This window comes from Equus quagga, chromosome 19, assembly GCF_021613505.1.
Source record: "Equus quagga isolate Etosha38 chromosome 19, UCLA_HA_Equagga_1.0, whole genome shotgun sequence".
Taxonomy (NCBI): Eukaryota; Metazoa; Chordata; class Mammalia; order Perissodactyla; family Equidae; genus Equus; species Equus quagga.
Genome location: NC_060285.1, coordinates 8,691,664 through 8,710,029, shown reverse-complemented (window position 1 = coordinate 8,710,029; position 18,366 = coordinate 8,691,664). Strand labels below are relative to the sequence as shown.

The window sequence follows — 18,366 nt, the reverse complement described above, 5'->3', positions numbered from 1 at the left end:
CTCGGAAAAGCAAAAACTGTCAAGCCAGAATCCTATACCCAGTGAAATACCCTTCAGCAATGAAGGGGCAATCAAGGCATTTTCAGATGAAGGGAAACTCAGAGAATTTGTCACTAGCAGACCTACCCCCAAAATGGCTAAACTTCCTTTGGCTAAAGGAAGTTCTCTAAACAGAATGGAAACAATAAAACAAGGATCCTTGGAACATCAGGAAGAAGCAAGAACACAGCAAGCAAAAACACGAGTCAACGCAATATGCTTTTCTTCTCCACTTGAGTTTTCTACATCATGTTTGACAGTGGAAGTAAAAATTATAGCACTGTCTTATCTGCTTCTAAATAAATGTGGAGGAAATATTTAAGAAAATTATATTATAAACTGAGGAGGGTAAAGGAACATACAGGGAGGTGAGATATCTATACTTCATTCAAACTGGTAACATGATGACACCAGGAGACTGTCATAAGTTATGTATATATAATTTAATACCTAGACCAACCACTTAAAAATATACAAATAGATACACTCAAAAACACTATAGATAATTCAAAAGGGAATTCTAAAAAATGTTCAAGTAACTCACAGGAAGACAGGAAAACAAAAACAGTAAAATGGAAAACAAAGAGAGCAAATAGAAAACAAAAAATAAAATGACAGATTTAATCCTTAAGATATCATTAATTACACTCAATGTAAATAGCCTAAATATACCAATTCAGAGACAAAGACTGACAGTTTATTAAAAAATATAACTCAAAATATGCTGTGTACAAGAAACTTACTGCAAATATTATGATATAAGCAGGGTGCAAGTAAAAGGATGGAAAAAGATCTATCATGCAAATAATCAAAGGAAAGCAAGAGTGCCTGTATTAATATTAGATAAAGTAGACTTTGGAGCAAAGAAAATTACCAGAGGGCGGGGGACATTATATAACGCTAAAAAAGTCAGTCCACCAAGAAGACATAGCAATTCTAAATGTATATGTACCAAAAAACTGCACCGCAAAATGTGAAGCAAAACCTGATAGACATGAAAGCAGAAACAGGCAAATCCACCATTATAGTTGGAGTTTTAACACCTCTCTCTCAACGATGGACAGAACACCTAGACAGAAAATCAGCAAGAATATGGAACTCAACAACACCATCAACCAATGGGATCTGATCAGTTTTTACAACATTCCATCCAATAACAGCAGCATATATATTCTGTTTAAAGTGCCATGGAGCATATACTAAGACAGACCATATCCTGGGTCATAAAACAAAATCTTAAAAACTTTAAAAGACTTGAACTCTTACAGTGTGTTTTCCAATCATGAGGAAATCAAAGAAGTAATAACAGAAAAATAACAGGAAATTCGGCAAACACCTAGAACACATGAAGTTTTAAGGAAAATAATATATATATATTCAACTGAATGAAAAATGAAAATGAAAAATGAAAAGCTTAAACATTTTTTAAAACTTCAGTTATGTCACTGGTAGTCCCCTCCCCTACTTTATCCCTCCAATACCTTCTCTCAACATCTGCAGTGAAATCCTTACCTGATCTGGCCCCTGCCTGCCTATCCAACATCTCTTACCGCACATCCCCTGCTCAACAAGCTTCAGATTTCTTCATTCAATACAGCCTGAGCACCTGCAACGGACTGGGCACTGTTCCAGGAGTCTTTGTTACCAATAAACAACACAATCAAAAATCCCCTCTCTTGGTGAGGACACACAAAAAACAATAAATCTAACAAATGAGTAAATGAAAAAATGTGTTAGAAGGTACATGTACTATTAAAAAAAAGAAGAAGAAAAGCATAGTAAAATGAATGGATTACAGAGCACACAGGACTCTTAGGCCCTGGTAAGGACTTTAGCTGAACTGTCACTTCTCACAGAGGCCTCACCGAATCACCCAATTTAATGTTGCTTCCATCTCCCCTCAATCTCACAAGCTTGTTTGTCTGCTTCATAGCACTTGATATCTGAGATTTTTCTGATGTATTTATTGACTTACACATTATTTCCCTATTAGGAGTTTGACTCCATCACTGTGTCTCTCCTATTTATAACAGGACTTGGTACACACTCAATGAATTTGTTGAATGAATAAATATGCCCTCACTAACTTAATTTACTATGGGTTTCTAGTATTCTTGTAGAAACACACGAAATTAGATGTCAGAAATCTTAACACGGAATCATTAATTTAACAAAACTTGGGCTAAGAAAAACTTTGTAGGGTTCCTATAACGCTTGAAGGTTTCACACAACTTTTTTCTTTCCAAGTGGGGTGAAAGCTGTGGTGGTGTTTTCACGGATTTGTTGTTCTTGTTTATGACTAAGACAAGGAAACATATCGAAGTTCTGGTTTATCAACGGCGTTAGACTCCATCACTCTCCGATTTTCTTTTAAGAGAAAATATGAGATTTTAAATAAGCCAATACAAGATTTAAGAGTGATCTAGGGGGCTGACCCCAGTGGCCCAGTGGGTAAGTTTGGCGCACACCGACTGGGCGGGCAGCCCAGGTTCGGGTTCAGTTCCTGGCGTGTACCTACACCACTTGCCTGTCAGTGGCCACGCAGTGGGGACACCCACATACAAAATAGAAGAATCTTGGCAACAGATGTTAGCTCAGGGCCACTTTTCCTCAGCAAAAAATAATAATAACGATGCTCTAGCTGAGTTATACCTCTGCAAGGTGAGAGACGCAAAAGGGGGCCCTGGTCTAGAGATGGGAGGGTGACATAAAGTACCGGAGCTTTGGCTGGGAAGGAATGACGAGTAACGCCTCACACAAATTCAAGAAGTAAAGCGACTGCAGATGTGACTATAGCACAAGGAGCTGGAAGACGAGGAAATTAGGGAGAAAAGACCCCACAGTTAGATGACCACTTGAGGAACGGGGAATGTGTGCTCAGCGGGGAACGTGCGTGAAGTTGAAATCGTGTACCTTAACCAAAGGCCATTCTAGGACAGACTGGTATTTGGGGCGGCCTGGAGATGGCATCTCCCAAGCCTCCTCTACTTATTCCAGGCGAATGCAGGGCTGGAGAATGCCTGCCTGTTCAGCCTGGCCGTGGCGAGGACATTGGGGAGCTCCTGCCTCCCCGTCGAATCCCCGTCGAATCGGATTCAGGAAACCAGACGGGGCCTGGGCCCCGGTCCCAAGCCTCCCCAGGACGCTGCTGCACCTCGGAAGCGGGTCGGGATCTGCGAAAAGCCAGTGTAGGGTCTGGGGTTTCGGCCGCAGGAGGCGGGGCACCCACCCTCGCCCCCTCCCCGGCGGAACGCGGCGGGGCGGGGCCGGGGCGGCAGGTCGCGGCCGAGGCGAAGGAAGCAGCCGCCGCCCCAGCTGAGCGAGCGCGGCCGGGGGCTTCCCCGGGGAGGGCGACAAGAGCGAGTCCTCTCGTACGTTTCCACCCGGCTGGCTCACGTCGGCTCGGCCCCGCCCGGCCCCGCCCCAGCCCACGGGGGGTTGGGGGGGACCCGCGCCAGCGCCTTTAAGAGGCGTGGCCACATGCTCCGCCCCGCCTGCCCCTCGCGCGCCTGGAAGGGGTGGGGTGCGGGAGGAGGTGCCGGGGCGGGACGGGGAACGAGGCGTGCGCTGGTGCGCAGGCGCAGTGGCCGGCCGACAGACCGTGTGTTTCCAAAATGGCGGCAGCGATGGATGTGGATACCCCGAGCGGCACCAACAGCGGCGCGGGCAAGAAGCGCTTTGAAGTGAAAAAGGTCGGGTCTCGCCAGCGCCTTCCTCAGGGAACCTAGAGAGGCGCGGATCTGGCTGGCAGGCCCGAGGATGAGCGAGGCGCAGAGGAAAGGGCTTCATTTCAGGGCGTTCCTGGGACCGGGTACCACGAAAGGAAGCCGGGGGGCGGGTCTTAGGGTTGATCGGCGTGACTGCGGCCCACTGTCATTTGCAGTATTGGTTTCGCTAGGAGGCTGAAGGGCCAATCACGGACGTGCTTATTGAGATACGCTGGGTTCGGACTTGGCTGCAGGAGCCAAGCGCTTGAGCTGTCACTGGAGTGGTGGAGGGGTGGGGAAGCAGAGGGTGGGGTGGGTGGAAGGGGGAGTCTGAGCGGTGCAGTGGGTGGAGGATGGGGCAGTGCGGCGAAAGCTGGGAAGCTGAGGTTTTACCGCATTGGAGGTCTCGGAGGAGCCGGGCTGGCGATCTCCTTGCCCCGCCCCTTTCCTTAGCTTGGGGTCCCCCCGACCCGGTCCTCACCTAATCGAGGCCTCCATTAGCCGTCTCTTTGGCCCTCGCCCTCCCCGAGTTAGTGTCTCGAGTGTAACTCTTGGCTCTTTTGAGAGGTCTGTTGGTTTGTCACACAGCCGCCCCAGTCCCACGGTCATATCCAGAATCCCCCTGTCCAAAAAAAAAAAAAGCATGGTAGAATTTGTTAAAAAGAAAACGTAAACCCAAATCTTGTGTCATTTAACGAGGATTGAGTACTAGTTGTGAACGATCTGGTGGAAGTAGGCAAGCAGAAATGTGGAACGTGTCTCTTTGCATGAAATGCCTTGGTGGTTTGCCAACACTGGGAGAAAAGTGCCGATTCCCACCTAAGATAAAGTAAATATGTTCAAAATGAAGACTCTGAAATAGGAAAAATGTTATTCCTGGGACATCTGGCTGAACACTGACAATATTCTCCCTCCTAGTGCTTTTTGGCGTTTCATTGTGGGCACTGCATGCTCACTTATTAGAGCCAGCAGCCATATTGGGGAATAATAGAAGTAGTTTTTTCCTTCAAGTTGAGAAGCTGTCGTGTGAAAAGCGCTGAAGAAGTTACTAGACTTTGAGAATTGGGTTTGAAAGAGATGTAGGTTTAGGAAGTGGCACCCAATTAGTGGATGAAAAAGAAGTTTGAGACTATTTATAATTGCAGAAGCCCGAAGGTACAATTACTTAAATACCACTTTTAAATAAACTCTCAATGGGATTATTTTAACTAAATTTAAGAGTCTGAGCATGTAAAAGTTGAGAACATCAGTTTATTTCATGTTAGGAACTAAACAAAATTCTAGTGAATTCTAGAGTTTGTTGTGAATTAATCTTCTAAGAGCCAAGCGATGACCTTGTTCTCTGCAGTGATACCGGGTAATTTGTTATCCAGCTTATCCCACGATTACCCATTTTATGATCCAATCATCATCTTAGTTCATTCTGTTCCTAGCTCTCACGTCGCCACTCATGCCTCCAAAGCTGCCTTGAAGAGCAGATATTTATGCAGAAATTGAGCTCTTCTGCACATGTCTGGGGAACCTGCACAGTAATTCAAGTTTGTGCTTATTAAACCTAAAACAGGCACTTACAAATTATTCCTGATTTGCTTCCATTGATATGGCTGACTAAATTATTTAAATCTGTAGGAAAAAATAAAATTAAAAGATGACTCATTAATTTCTGTATTTATATGCTCAACTCTTCGGAGAATGGGTGAGCATATGTGTAGCCTACTGTTGCCCTTGGAAATAATAAATAAGAGTAGTGTAATATCCCCAAACTCTTGTTTGGTGGTCCTTCTGGTCAAAGAGATGATAATTGCAGCTGCAGCATGAAATCCTAGAGTGTGAGTGTGTGTGTGTGTGTGTTACAAGGAGAGTAGAGTGCATTGTCTTTTTTCTCTTTGCAGTGGAATGCAGTAGCCCTCTGGGCCTGGGATATTGTGGTTGATAACTGTGCCATCTGCAGGAACCACATTATGGATCTTTGTAAGTAATTGGAGGAGGATGGGAGGGAGTTGAGAAGGTTACAGAGATTGTGGCTATCCTGATGTGACCAATTTTCTTCTTCACGAGGAGATGTAAAGTATAGTCAGAAGACTTGGGCTCTTCTGCATGTAGTCCCTTGGTATGTTTGAAATAGAGTAGTTTTTTATGATGTCCTGGAGGCATACCTTTCTCTCAAATAAATCTACACCATCTAAAGATGGCAAGGCCACATTTAGAATGAATTATGGACACAGAGGCACTGTTGGTTATTCCTTTATATTTCCCATCTTATACCTGGACTCAAAGGCAGAAATAGAAAGAAGGGCCAGCCCTTTGGCCAAGTGGTTCAGTTTGCACTCCACTTGGGCGGCCCAGGGTTTCACTGGTTTGGATCCTGGGCGCAGACCTAGCACAACTAATTAGGCTGTGCTGAGGCAGCAACCCACATAGCTCAACTAGAAGCACCTACAATTGGGATACACAACTATGTAGTGGGGGGCTGTGGGGAGAAGAAAAAAAGAGGAAGATTGGCAACAGATGTTAGCTCAGGGCCAATCTTTTAAAAAAAAAGTTTGGGGCACCTGTGATCCATCCTGTTGGTGAGTGCCAGGCGTGGCTGGTGCAGCAGGGAGACCTCAGAGGGAGGCCCCATTTGTGAAAAAAAAAAAGAAAGAAAGAAAAGAAAGAAATAGTGAAAGAAAGAAAATAAATTGAGCTAAAATATTCTCTCTAGAGCTAGTTTTTGCTGGACAAGATTTATAAAGAAAATCCTAGGAAGGAAGGATTTTCAGTGTTAGCTCCAGACAGAGTTAAGAGGGCATCACTGCGAACATCTAAATAGGCAATTAATTGCACTAACGAATTTTCATTTAAATTTCCACATATTTCATTACAACAACTGTAGCTGTTGATGGACTGACCTAGCATCCTTGTAGTACTAGGGGCAAGAATGACCACACCAGGAACAGTTGAGGTACTAAGATGGTTTGTTATTGAGATCAGAAATGGGGCAAAGAAATTTCGACTTTCTAGAATTGAAACAATAGGCACTTACTTTTTAAATCACTCGGCTCCCTCTCCATCTTCATCTTGAGCCACTCTCCTGCTCACTCTGGCAGTGTCTCTGGCTTTCTTTCCATTCCCGAAGTGTCCATGCTCTTTTGTAGAGCCCTTGCATATACTGTTCCCTCTGCCTGCAATGTTCTCTGCCTCTTTTCCCTGCTACCTTTGTCTAAACAAACACTGCCTAATCCAAATGTGAGCCATAAATGCGAGCACGTATGTAATCTAGAATTTCCCCATACCCACATTAACGAAGTAAAAAGAAACAGATGATTTGTATTTTATTTTTCCTACTGTATCCAAAGTATTTTCACTTCAGCATGTAATTAATATTTTGAAGTGAAATATTTTACATTCTTTTTTTTTGTACTGTCTTTGAAGTGGTTTTTACACTTACAGCACATCTCAGACTAGACACTGGAAATGTGGCTAGTGGCTACTTTATTGGGCAGTGCAGAACTAACCCATAGTTGGTCTTCAGGCCTCACCTTGAACCTGCTCAAAGGTGTCTTCCCTGACCATGCTTAGACACACAGACGCAGGCTATGACCGTTCTGTTAAGTATTCCCAAGACATCCTCTAGTTTCCTTTGTAGCAGTCATTTCACTTAGTTGGTTCTCTCACGTCCATGTTATTTACTGCTGTATTCCCAGCATCTAGCATAGTGTCCAGTACATAGTAGGTTCTCACTAAATATTTTCTCAGTGAATAATAAAAACACAAAATGGGGGAATAGGCTGATCATGGAAACTCGAGAAACACAAATCAAGCATTTGAGGTTGGAAAGCAATCATGGCATATGTCCGGAGTTTATTGCTCTTGGTTTCTTTGAGTTGGACGCTGTTTACCTTTTCATGCAACAGTCAAAGCAGATCAGCGGCTACCATGATGTTTAATATGGATAGAAGGAACTCATCACAGAAAAACACATGTGCAGTTTTAAATGTGTTTGGGTGGGGTCTTTGATTACGTGTTGCCAATTTCTTTACCGTGCATTCTCTCAAGGAGTTGTGCCCAGAGAAAATTGTACTTTCTAGAGGCTGTCTTCTGTAAATAATTAATTATTTTATATAACGCTGATTTTTTTTTTACCTCTATATTGAAGTCATTGTGTCTCTGGATGCAAGAGAATGCACTTCTTGGGAGGACCACGACAGACAAAAGCCACTGATATAGTGTCTTCTCTTAGAGTTGAACGCTTGAGGGATCAGCTTAGCCTTTCGGTTAGAAACCTGCTTTATCGTATGTTTTAAACGTCAGATGAAGTAGTAGAATATTGAACTCCTATAACAAAGAATTTCGGAAGCATTTTCAAGTCACGTCTTTTATTCATTCAGTGAATATTTATATCCTGGGCATTTTGCTAGGCACCGGGATAAAATGATGACTGAGATCAAGTCTTTACCCTCAGGAAACCTACCCTGTTGTTTATTGTAGACACTAAAGAGAAGTCTGTTTGCTGCGCTGGGCTTGTCTTCCTTTTAAAAATAAATGGATTATGATTCTTGTAAAGAGATTTTTTGTAAAAGATGAAAATAAGAATTGGTTTAGCAATGGCCATTTCTAATAAATTCTGGTCTGGCATTAAATGAATAGTTATATACATAGCTGTAAATAAATAAGAGTGACCAGGGCTGTGCCCCAGGTGGACTCGCCTACGAAGCATTGTTGGTCTGCAGACTTACACTTCTGAGTCCAGATTAATGCTCCGTCCCCTACTGTAGCTTCATATGTATTCTCCGTTGCCCCATTTCTTGCTTGCTTTAAAGAGTTGCTGAAATACACACTCTGCAGGTGTTATTTTCTCCGTTATCTCAGTAATCTTGTTCCAGATGAAGAGGACGTTCAGAAGGGCTTAGGTCCAGCCTTTGGCCATGAGAAGTTAGCCTCTTCCTAGAACCACAGGTCCACCAATGTGTTGAAAGTGAGAAATCTGTCCTCCTCTGAGATGAAGCTCTTGCTTCCTTAGCAGTGCTTTGGGGGTACTGAAGTTTAAAAGTCCCCAAGCTGTATCCATCACCTTGAAGTAAGCTGCCTTTGCGTGGGTATGACAGCAACCTTTATATGCTGCTTGTCTGTCTGCTCTAGGCTGACGTGAACAGTTCCTTCCCCTGTTTAACGACTCAACCCCTGTACTCTCTGCACCAAAAGCTTGAAAACGTTATATTTGAGAACACTTTATACTCACATTTAATAATTTTCCATGCCATATCCCTTCTTATCTTGCATTCTAGATTGTAATCCTATTCCTCCTATATATTTTTGTTGTTCGTTAGGAACTTTCTGGTAAAGAATAAGTATATATTTGGCTCCTATTCTCTGTTTATGGAAGTGGTTTTTGTTTGCTTTTTCAAGCACTAAGAGCCTCCTGTGCACTTGACATAGACAGCCAGAGTCCCTTAAAAATACCAAGACCTAGACAAGTTTAAATGTGATAATGTACCTTGAAACAATTTTGTTATTTATTTAAATAATAATAATTGTGCCTCTTATTTAGCTAATTTCATAATATGCAGTCCTCCTCTGAGTAAGAGGATCCAACTTGAAAGACATCAGATTTTATTTTTTCTGCAATACCTTTGAATGTGGTAGTGCATTCATAGATAAATTTTTTAATCATTCTTGCATAAACCCTAATTCTCCACTCTTATCAGAAGAAAAACCTAGCTCTTCTCTTTGTAGTGTGAATCTGGGTAGCAAAAACAAGTTCTGTGATTTCAGATCCTTTGCCTTTCATATTTTTGAAGATTGGGGGAAGAAGCCCTAAACCTTATGGTATATCTCTTCCCCTAAGACCAAATATACCCATTAACATCTCAGCATTATTTTCTTACAATTTCACTGTTTCCACCTATGGAAGTCTGAAGTAATTGTCTCCTATTAAATAGTCCTTCATGAAGCTTTTATTCTTCAGAAGGGAGACTCCCACTTAGTTACCACCTTCAGAGAAAGCAAATTATACATTGGTAATTCTTGCTCTTTGAATATTTATCCCCCACAGAGCTTTACTCATCAGTTCTCGATCTCAGATTTTCATTCTGTTTCGGTTCCCCCCTCTTCCCCCTCTGTGAAACTGATATTTGGATACATTTGCAGTAATTTGCTCCATTCACCAGACGGAATCACCTCGGGCGATAAGCATCATGATGTGGTGGGCCCCAAATCTCTAATGCACTGGCTTAACAGATTGTTTTTGTTTGACAGTGTTTTAAAAACTTTCAAGTTTTGATGCCTTCACATGGCATCCCCTACAGTTTGCCACAGATCTCTGCACCCTCGTTTGTTTTGCTTCTGTGGCAGTTCACATGTGTCTGCCCGCCCATTTTAGGAACTGGAACTCGGTGCCCGGCTAGACCTTCATGTGGGCGAGCCTGGGTGTCCTAGGGCCTAAGAGGAAGCACTCGCCAAGAATAGGGAGAAGACGCCAGGTCTCAGAACAGTGAGCATTCTGAGGTGGCTTCAGGAATTTACTAAATTTACCGAATTAGGAGAAATCACTTTCATTTGGACAAGGCAGGTTACGTTCAGGATTAAGAAGTGTCTTTTCCTTCCTTGCTCTGCTTTGATCGAGGATAGGAAGTCACTGCAGAGCCTCCTGTTGAGCCCCATCCCCACCCCTCTGCTCTCTACCCCTTTCCCTGCTCAGTAGAAAGCGATTATGACTAATGCACCACTTGAGATTTTGTTCAGGTGTACACCACCCCACCCCACTGCAATCATGTCATGGTGTCATTGTGCAGGTAGGGCTGCTATAGATGGAAAGGTGGTTGCTCCTGAGGTCCAGTCATCTTGTTCTTATTCTCACAGGCATAGAATGTCAAGCGAACCAGGCGTCTGCTACTTCTGAAGAGTGCACCGTTGCGTGGGGAGTCTGTAACGTAAGGAAACACCTTTCCCTATCAGCATGGCTTATAAACACATTACCACTTATCCTGCTTTGCCCGTCTTGAGAATAACTAGGAAAAAAATGACTAGGCCACCTTTCTCCCAAAAGGTACACAAATTGTAAAAAAAGATTTTAAATCTTTGTGCTATTCATCTGTTAGAGGGTAAAAATTATTAGATATTGTAGAGGGACTAGTTTGTCTTAATTATAAAGTGGACTTTTAGCAACATTTTGGAGATTCATCTTTGGGAATTACCTTCTAAGTCTGTGGCCATCTTTGGAATATTCTCCTGTTGATGGAAATCTTTACCTTCTTAACAGATTTCTTTTTAAGGCTAGAGGTCTTGTGGAACTAAGTTTGGTGAATAAATTGAGTCTTCAAGAGTGTGTGTGTGTGTGTGTGTGAGTGTTTTAAGTGTGGCAAATGTAGTAAGCTAGGATTTTTAATTTTTTTTTTAACGTGGCTCATGCCAGAAATGTGTGTGTGTGTTTTAAGTGTGGCAAATGTACTAAGTTGGGATTTTTTTGTTTGTTTTTAACATGGCTCCTGCCAGAAATGTTTTGTACAGCATCATTGGACTGAATGTACAGCCTTGCAGGGTGTGACAGCTGAGAAGGATAACGAACGTCAAATATGTTATTTCTAGCATGTGTTAAAAATTCATCCTATAGCATTACAGTCCCAGTCACGCGAGCTAAAATTGTCCTGTCCAGGCCTCCTGTGCCAAGGGGACAGAGGACTCACGGCTCCCGACATGGTGCAGGCCTGAGAGGCGCTGGGGTCGGCCCACCATTCCCTGTCTCTGTGACTGACTTTCTGAGTGACTTTGGGCAAGGGATTTCACATCCCTAATTCCAGGTCCCCTCGTGTGAAATAGGGCTGGCGGTAGACTGCATGGAGCTGTAATCAGGATGAAATGATTTTGTTTAAAAGTGCTTGCAGTACCTCCTGGCGCATAGTAGACGTAAGGGCTTTTTAAAATAAATATGCATAAATACAAATTTGGGGGGTGGGTGGTGCTTACTGGGGAGATAGTAGCTATCAGTAGCTGCCCCATCGGGCTGAGGCGCTCTTCCCTCCCACGCTGGGGTGCGCCTTCCTGATTCCGTCAGGGCCCTTTGGGCAGTTTCACAGTAGCACGTATTGGCCAAGGGCCAGCTTTTGTCATTTATGGGGATAAAGAAATAAAATATGTCGGGCTGTTTGCTCTCCCTGGCATTCAGGCATGTCCTAAGACCCGTGTTACTCTGTGGTGGAAGAAAAGGGAGTGAACTTTCCTTTAAATTTGGCTAAGGAGAGACTACCTCCGAGAGCCCACCATAAAGAAGAGCTGGCGTGGTGTGGCACAAACCTTTGGACTAGTCCCAGGTCTCGTTTTGGGTCTTTTGCTAACCAGCTCCATGAACTAGGCGAGTCACTTACCTTGTCTGGGTTTCAGTTTCCTGTCTATACAGTGAAGATGATGATACCTGTCGTGCTTGCTTGCCAGGCTTGCCGTGCGGCTCAGATGAGGTAACACGTGTTAACGTCTTCTGTGAACTGGACGGCACTCGTCAGGGTGCTCTGAGACTGCTAGATAGACCCAATAATGTAATTTAGATTATTAACGGGAGGAAAGTGGGGGTCAGGAGTGTCAGGGATGCTGTCACCTGTCCTGCAGCCTTGTCTGCAGCCCCTCTTTCCCTCCGTCTTCGGAGGTAGTTGGGGTACACAAAGACCCGGTGCTGCTGCGGAGCGCCCAATGGGCTTGGGGGGCAGTGAAGAAGGGTACCTTGAATACGCTTAAGTGAACCTGTCCCCACCCCCTGGTGAGTGAGAAAACTGCCTGAGCTTTCTGCCTCTGGGAAGTTTTGTTTTTCTCTCTTTCACTGTGAGTTGCCTGAGAGTCAACAGGAGAGGGGTCTTCCACATGCTGGGAGGATGTTTGTCCTGTTGAGAGGCGATAGTGTGTTAGCTGTGGATTCCACTCTTCATTACTGAATTCTGTTTTGTCTTTCTCAAAAGACAGTTCGCAAGGTAACAGTCCACACCATGATTCTTCTTTCAGTTCCATGCATGTTTTGGGAGACATACTGACTGAATTTCAAGGCTGTTATTAAACCAAGCTTGCAAAAACTTTCATAGTTTGGTTGGGGTGTCAGCGTTTCTCCCCTGTCCCCACCTCCACCACCCATTGCAGATTAGATGAGGGGGAACACTTGCTGCTTCTGTCTTAATACTCTCCTCATACGAGCAGGGGGAGGAGAATAAACATATTGCAGAGCTATTGTGATTCGCATCGCATGTCATTAAGTCATGTCGGGAAACCAAACACAGGCTTTCCTTTCCCCAAATCTGCAAGCCAGCTCCTAGCTCCCTGTCAGTTACCAGTGTTCTTGGGACTCTTGCCTTTTACCTCCTCTCTTGCTCATGAAATAAGCCCTTTGATGCTCTTTCAGCTGCTTGTGTGCGGTTTGCCCGTCGTGATACTTCCTTTTACCCTAATTTTTTATCTCATTCATTTTTAAGATAAAGTCCCTCACCCATTAAAGGCTTACTGAGTACTGTTCTCTTGTAATAGCAAGACGTCTTTGAACAAATCTGGAGATTAAGTCCTTTGAACAGAGTTGAGCTGGGTGTGGGAAGGTTGGGGAAGTGCCTGTCTCAACTCTGGGTGGGTGGCAGTGCCAGTGCACCAAGGGCTGAGGAGAGGCTCTTCTCCAGGGGTTCCCGTTCTCCAGGGGTTCCCGTTCTCCAAGGATTGGGGGAGGGCAGTTGGGAACCAAGAATGGGAAGTTTGAAATCTGCGTGTGATTAAGGGCATGTGTCCAGGGAAAGTAGAAGCACTCCCTTACAGGCCGAATCGGACCAGGAGCCACATTGCATCTTCCCTTAAGAGAGGGGAGAGCTCCCTGCCAGAACCGACCTCATGCTTCCTAAAGACTTTCTTCCCTTAGTGCTGACGACACTTCCAACAAATGTTTCCTTGGAAGAATCCTTGTCCCTGACCAAGGTGTGATAAGTTGTTGACCTTTTGCCTCTCCTGTTGTCTCCCATTGTTCTCTGTGTAACCACTCCACTGCCCTGGAGACATACTGTCAGTAGATGGCTGAGCCTGCAGAGTCAATTTTAATAAAACGTATCTTTTCTTTCAGCATGCTTTTCACTTCCACTGCATCTCTCGCTGGCTCAAAACACGGCAGGTGTGTCCGTTGGACAACAGAGAGTGGGAATTCCAAAAGTAGGTGTCTGGCTGTTCTGACGTAAGACTGGGTTTTGTGATCGGTGCCATTCTCTGACTTGCCTCCAGCTGGAGAGTGCATAGTCTTGGAACATGGAGACACAGAACGTACCTTGTTTTATAAACTAGTTTTTGATTAATTAAACAAGGACTCACCTATCTAGAAAATGCATAAAGTCGTGGCCAACTTTAGAGGTTTGCAGCCTAGAGTTTCCCAACTGTCTGGGGTCTATGAAAGTAGAAAATCTACAAACTATTAAATATTTCCAAAATCCATAATAAGCCTCTATAGGCTAACAATGTCAGGTATCTTTGCTTTGGGCTAGAATTATATCCACCTATCATGTCTCCTTGGTTTATCTCAGGCCGACTAATTCTGATAGAGCATTTATAGTTATCTCAACTGAATTATTATTATGTAAATAAAACATATAGTAAATTTTTAAAAATTCAAATAGTCAAAAAGGTATACCAGGGGCCAGCCCAGTAGTGCAATGGTTAAGTTCACATGTTCCTCTTCGGAGGCCTGGGGTTTGTGGGTTCGGATCCCGGGTGCGGACCTACGCATCACTTGGCAAGCCATGCTTTGGCAGGCGTCCCACATATAAAATAGAGGAAGATGGTCGCAGATGTTAGCTCAGGGCTAATCTTCCTCAAATAAAAAGATATACCAAAGAAATGAGTCTCCCATGTTAGTCTCCTACTCTCACTTCTGGAGGTAACCGTCAACAACAGCTTCTTAGTAGCTTTCTTGACTGTCTCTTTATATGTCATTGCACATATATGGGTGCATGTGTGTATATATGTGTATATATATAATTTTTTTCTGAACATAAATATGAGCGTCCTATAGAGTAGTTCACCTTACTTTTTCATTTCATACCTTTAGAGATTTTCCATATCCACATATATCAAACTACCTCCTTTTTAATTGTTGCAGAGTATTTTTTATGGAGATGTACCATAATTTATTTAATCTGTCCCTGTTGATAGACATGTCAGTTTCCAGTTTTTCACTGTTAAAAACTGTGTTGGGGTGAACATCCTTATACATGAACCTTTGTGCATATGTGCAAGTATATCTATAGCAGTAATTCCTGAAAGAGGAATTTCTGGATAAAGAGTATGTACACTTTTGGGGCTGGCCTGGTGGCATAGTGGTTAAGTTTGTGTGCTCCACTTCAGCAGCCTGGGGTTCACAGTTTCAGATCCTGGGCACCAACCTACACATCGCTTGTCAGGCCATGCTGTGGCAGCGTCCCACATACAACGTAGAGGAAGATTGACACAGATGTTAGCTCAGCAAGAATCTTCCTCAAGCAAAAAGAGGAAGATTGGCAACAGATGTTAGCTCAGGCCCAATCTCGCTCACCAAAAAGAAAAAAAGTGAACATTTTTATTTTTGATAGTGTCAGATTTTCCTTTCCCAAGAATATGTATTAATTTATACTCCCTCTGAACAGCAAGGCAGAATGGCCCTTTCTTCATTTCTTGCCAAGGCTCCATTATCAAACTTTTCCATCTTAGCTACTCTGATAGGTGAAAATTAGTTGCATTTTTTGAATTTTGAGTGAGGTTGGGCTATTTTCATACGTTTTTATGCCTCATATTTTTCTATGAAACACCCTTTTTTTATCTGTTGAATTCTTGGTCATTTTCTTTATCAAATTTTTTATGGGAAGGAAGATTTTTATTTAAATATGTGTTGATTAATAGGATATTCTTAGGTTTAAAAAAACAAAAAATCCTGTTCTTTAGTTTCTGAAATAAATCCCTTATTGGTACAGTTATTTTGCTTTTAAACTTGGTTATTTTGGTAAAGAATTTTGGAGTCTCATCAAATACATGTTCATTTTTTAAGAAACCTGCCAATACTCAGTACCTAACTCCCAGCATTGTGCACCATTCAACAAAATGTCTGCTAAGTAATGTGTGAGAGAGAAAAACGTGAGACTGGCCTTCCCTTCCCTGGGGAGCTTGCTCTCTGAGTGGAACCATGACAGGAATCCATGTCAAGGCAGAAGCAGTTTTCTAAGTTCCCGCGAGTTCTTTGTAATTTTGGCCCTGCCCTAGAGCAGGCTCAGGGTTCCGTTTGGGACCAACACTGTCTCGTGTTGCCCTTTAAATATGCCCAGGGCTGAGCCTAAGAAGTTGGGGGTGTGAGGAATTCCTCCTGCTGGACTTTGTCACTACCGCTTTATCCACCCGGTGACTTTGCCAGGCGGTGTTTGTCAGCGTATTGGGAAACAAATTCGTAAGGAACAAATTACAGCATTCTTTACTCTGGTAGACAACTTCTGGGTGGTTCTGCAGCCCCCTAACACTCTGGAGCTCTCCCCTGTGTGGAATGTTTTAGACAACATTCAAGTGGATTCCCTGTGAGAAGTGCTTATAGGATGACTGAGGCAGCGATCCAGAGTTCTGGTGCCCCGCTTTCCCTCCCTATAACAGAGTATTTTAATCGGAGGCTAACTGCCCCAAAAGTACCTGGACAAAAGATTAAGTAAGATAATAATGAAGGATTTTGTGTTCAAGAAATCTTTTTTATATGTGGAAGAAATTTCCTGGCCTTGTTTATTTTTATAATCTTGTTAGAGCCAAATTTTGGCTTCTGGGAACATCAGAAACCACCTGAAATCCATACCTCGTTTCTCCACAGTTGTCTTGCTGTTACGGTGAATGTAAGCAGGGCTGTAAGTGGAACTGGTGATAGGTTTTGGAATTGAGGGCTGATTACTGTTCTCTGTATTTGCCTCACCCCCAACTTGCCTGAGTCCTGGAGTTCAGGTAGAAATAGGTAGGGGAGGCTGAGAGCTCGAACTGCGTCTGAGCCGCTGACTGGAGCCGACAGATGGAGCTCCCTTTCCCAACCACCAGCTCTGACATTTCCTCTCACCTCCCTCATACTGCCCAGCATCTGTCTGGCAACTGGAAGGAGAGTCCGGTGGGTATGGTTGGGTCCCAGGGAGGGACTGTCACTTAGAATTGGGTAGTAGATAAGATGTTACAAAGGATGATAAGATGAAAGGGGGAGAGGCCAGTGTCATAACCCAGTCTCGGAGCACACTGTGGTCACTTACATCTTTTAAAGTTTGATTAAATTTGCTCATATGTTTCAGCAGGTTTTATGGTCTCAAACAGGAAATTACTAAGGCATTAATAAAGTGATTTACTTTATTTTTCAGGTATGGGCACTAGAAAAGGAGAATTCTTCCATCAAGCTCAACCCTTTTGTTATTCATTTAGTGAGTTGCCTTCTTGTTAGTTATAAGTTAGATAGAACCGTGTCTTTTCTGCTTTGTCTTTTCAGTTTGCGATTCCTGCAGCCATATTGTATCCTGTGTCAAATAAAATCCAGTTGGATTCTAGAACAGATGCTGTCTCTTGTGTATGTGAGAAAAGTGACCATAAATAGAGGGTCCCCTTCTCCTGGGTTGGAAAGCCAGCTTTTGAAAGTGAGATGTTTGCTCGTAGAGCCAGAGCAGAGTTGTCCTGCGAGCGACTCGCTTGGTCAGGAGGAAGCTGGTCCACAGCCTGGTTACTGATGGCAGTCTCGGGCAGGTCACCTCTCTGCTCCAAGCTTTCCTTCGCTATAAAGTGGCTTCTGAGGACTAATTGGCATCATGTGGGGGACAAAAACTGGCTTTGTAAACTGTAAAACCGCTATATAAATGTTAACTTTGTGTATGATGGTGTTTTCTCTTCTTAGTTTAGAAAAGTAAACATGAAAAAATCCAATATGCAATCTTGGCCGGCAAGAGCATAATTTATGAACTTAAGTTGAAAATTGGTGTCGCTTAAAACTGAATTAACAGAAGAAATTCAAGTTTCCTTCGCCACCGCCACAATTTGCAGTTTGTTTAAAATGACTTGGCCATGGAAGGAACTGCCGGTTCTAGCACTAATTCAATGGTTATGTAGAGTCTTTACCTGAGAGGCAGCATCGTCTACTGCATGCTTCTCAAAGTGTGGTCTAAAGACTCCTCGTAGTGCCCGGAACCCTTTCAGGGGGGACGTTCATGGAGTTTCTTTTCCGACGGCGTGTCTGTATGAGGCCAGCTTTTTTCAATATACTTCAACCACAGCAACGTATTGAATGAAGAAGCAGGCATCAGAATCCAGCTGTCTTCTATTAAGTCAGACATAAAAGAGATTTGCAAAATTGTAAAACAATGCCACTCTTCTAGTTTTTTTGTTTTCAAAAATAATTACTTTTAATAAAAATATTTATGTTAACATGTGATGAGTTTTTGTTCTTTTTAAATCTTTTAAGTTTCTTGGTCTTGATTTCCATTATGGTAAATAGCTATAGCTATAACCTGCACAAACAGAATTCTTTGAGATATTCCATTTTTAAGATCATATGGGATCCTCAGACTCAAATATTTGAGAACCTTTAGGTTAGTAATTAAGAACTTTGAAGTCTTGGGGCCGGCCCGGTGGCACAGCTGTTAAGTTCGCACGTTCAATTCTCGGCGGC

The 18,366-nt window shown here is 43.2% G+C and overlaps 1 protein-coding gene across 4 annotated transcripts; it reads left to right on the top strand.

Annotated features, from left to right (window-relative positions):
* Positions 1-3,585: 3,585 nt before the first annotated feature.
* RBX1 (ring-box 1) lies at positions 3,586-18,097 on the top strand. 4 transcript variants are annotated; one of them, XM_046646362.1, is made up of 6 exons: positions 3,586-3,731; positions 5,639-5,717; positions 10,587-10,657; positions 12,105-12,178; positions 13,801-13,886; positions 17,072-17,261. In XM_046646362.1, the coding sequence occupies exons 1-6, from the start codon at positions 3,654-3,656 to the stop codon at positions 17,149-17,151; spliced, it is 468 nt and encodes a 155-aa protein (XP_046502318.1). In that variant the 5' UTR covers positions 3,586-3,653; the 3' UTR covers positions 17,152-17,261. The 4 variants fall into 4 exon arrangements, with proteins under 4 accessions (XP_046502318.1, XP_046502315.1, XP_046502316.1 ...); XM_046646363.1 differs by lacking the exon at positions 12,105-12,178 and having other exon boundaries at positions 3,587-3,731; XM_046646359.1 differs by lacking the exons at positions 10,587-10,657; positions 12,105-12,178 and having other exon boundaries at positions 17,072-18,097.
* Positions 18,098-18,366: the final 269 nt, after the last annotated feature.

Coding starts and splice junctions, on each gene's coding strand:
- RBX1 (XM_046646359.1), top strand. CDS start 3,654: ATGGCGGCAGCGATGGATGTGGATACCCCGAGCGGCACCAACAGCGGC. Junction 5,718..13,800: donor GAACCACATTATGGATCTTT/GTAAGTAATTGG, acceptor CTTTTCTTTCAG/CATGCTTTTCACTTCCACTG. Junction 13,887..17,071: donor AGAGAGTGGGAATTCCAAAA/GTAGGTGTCTGG, acceptor TTTATTTTTCAG/GTATGGGCACTAGAAAAGGA.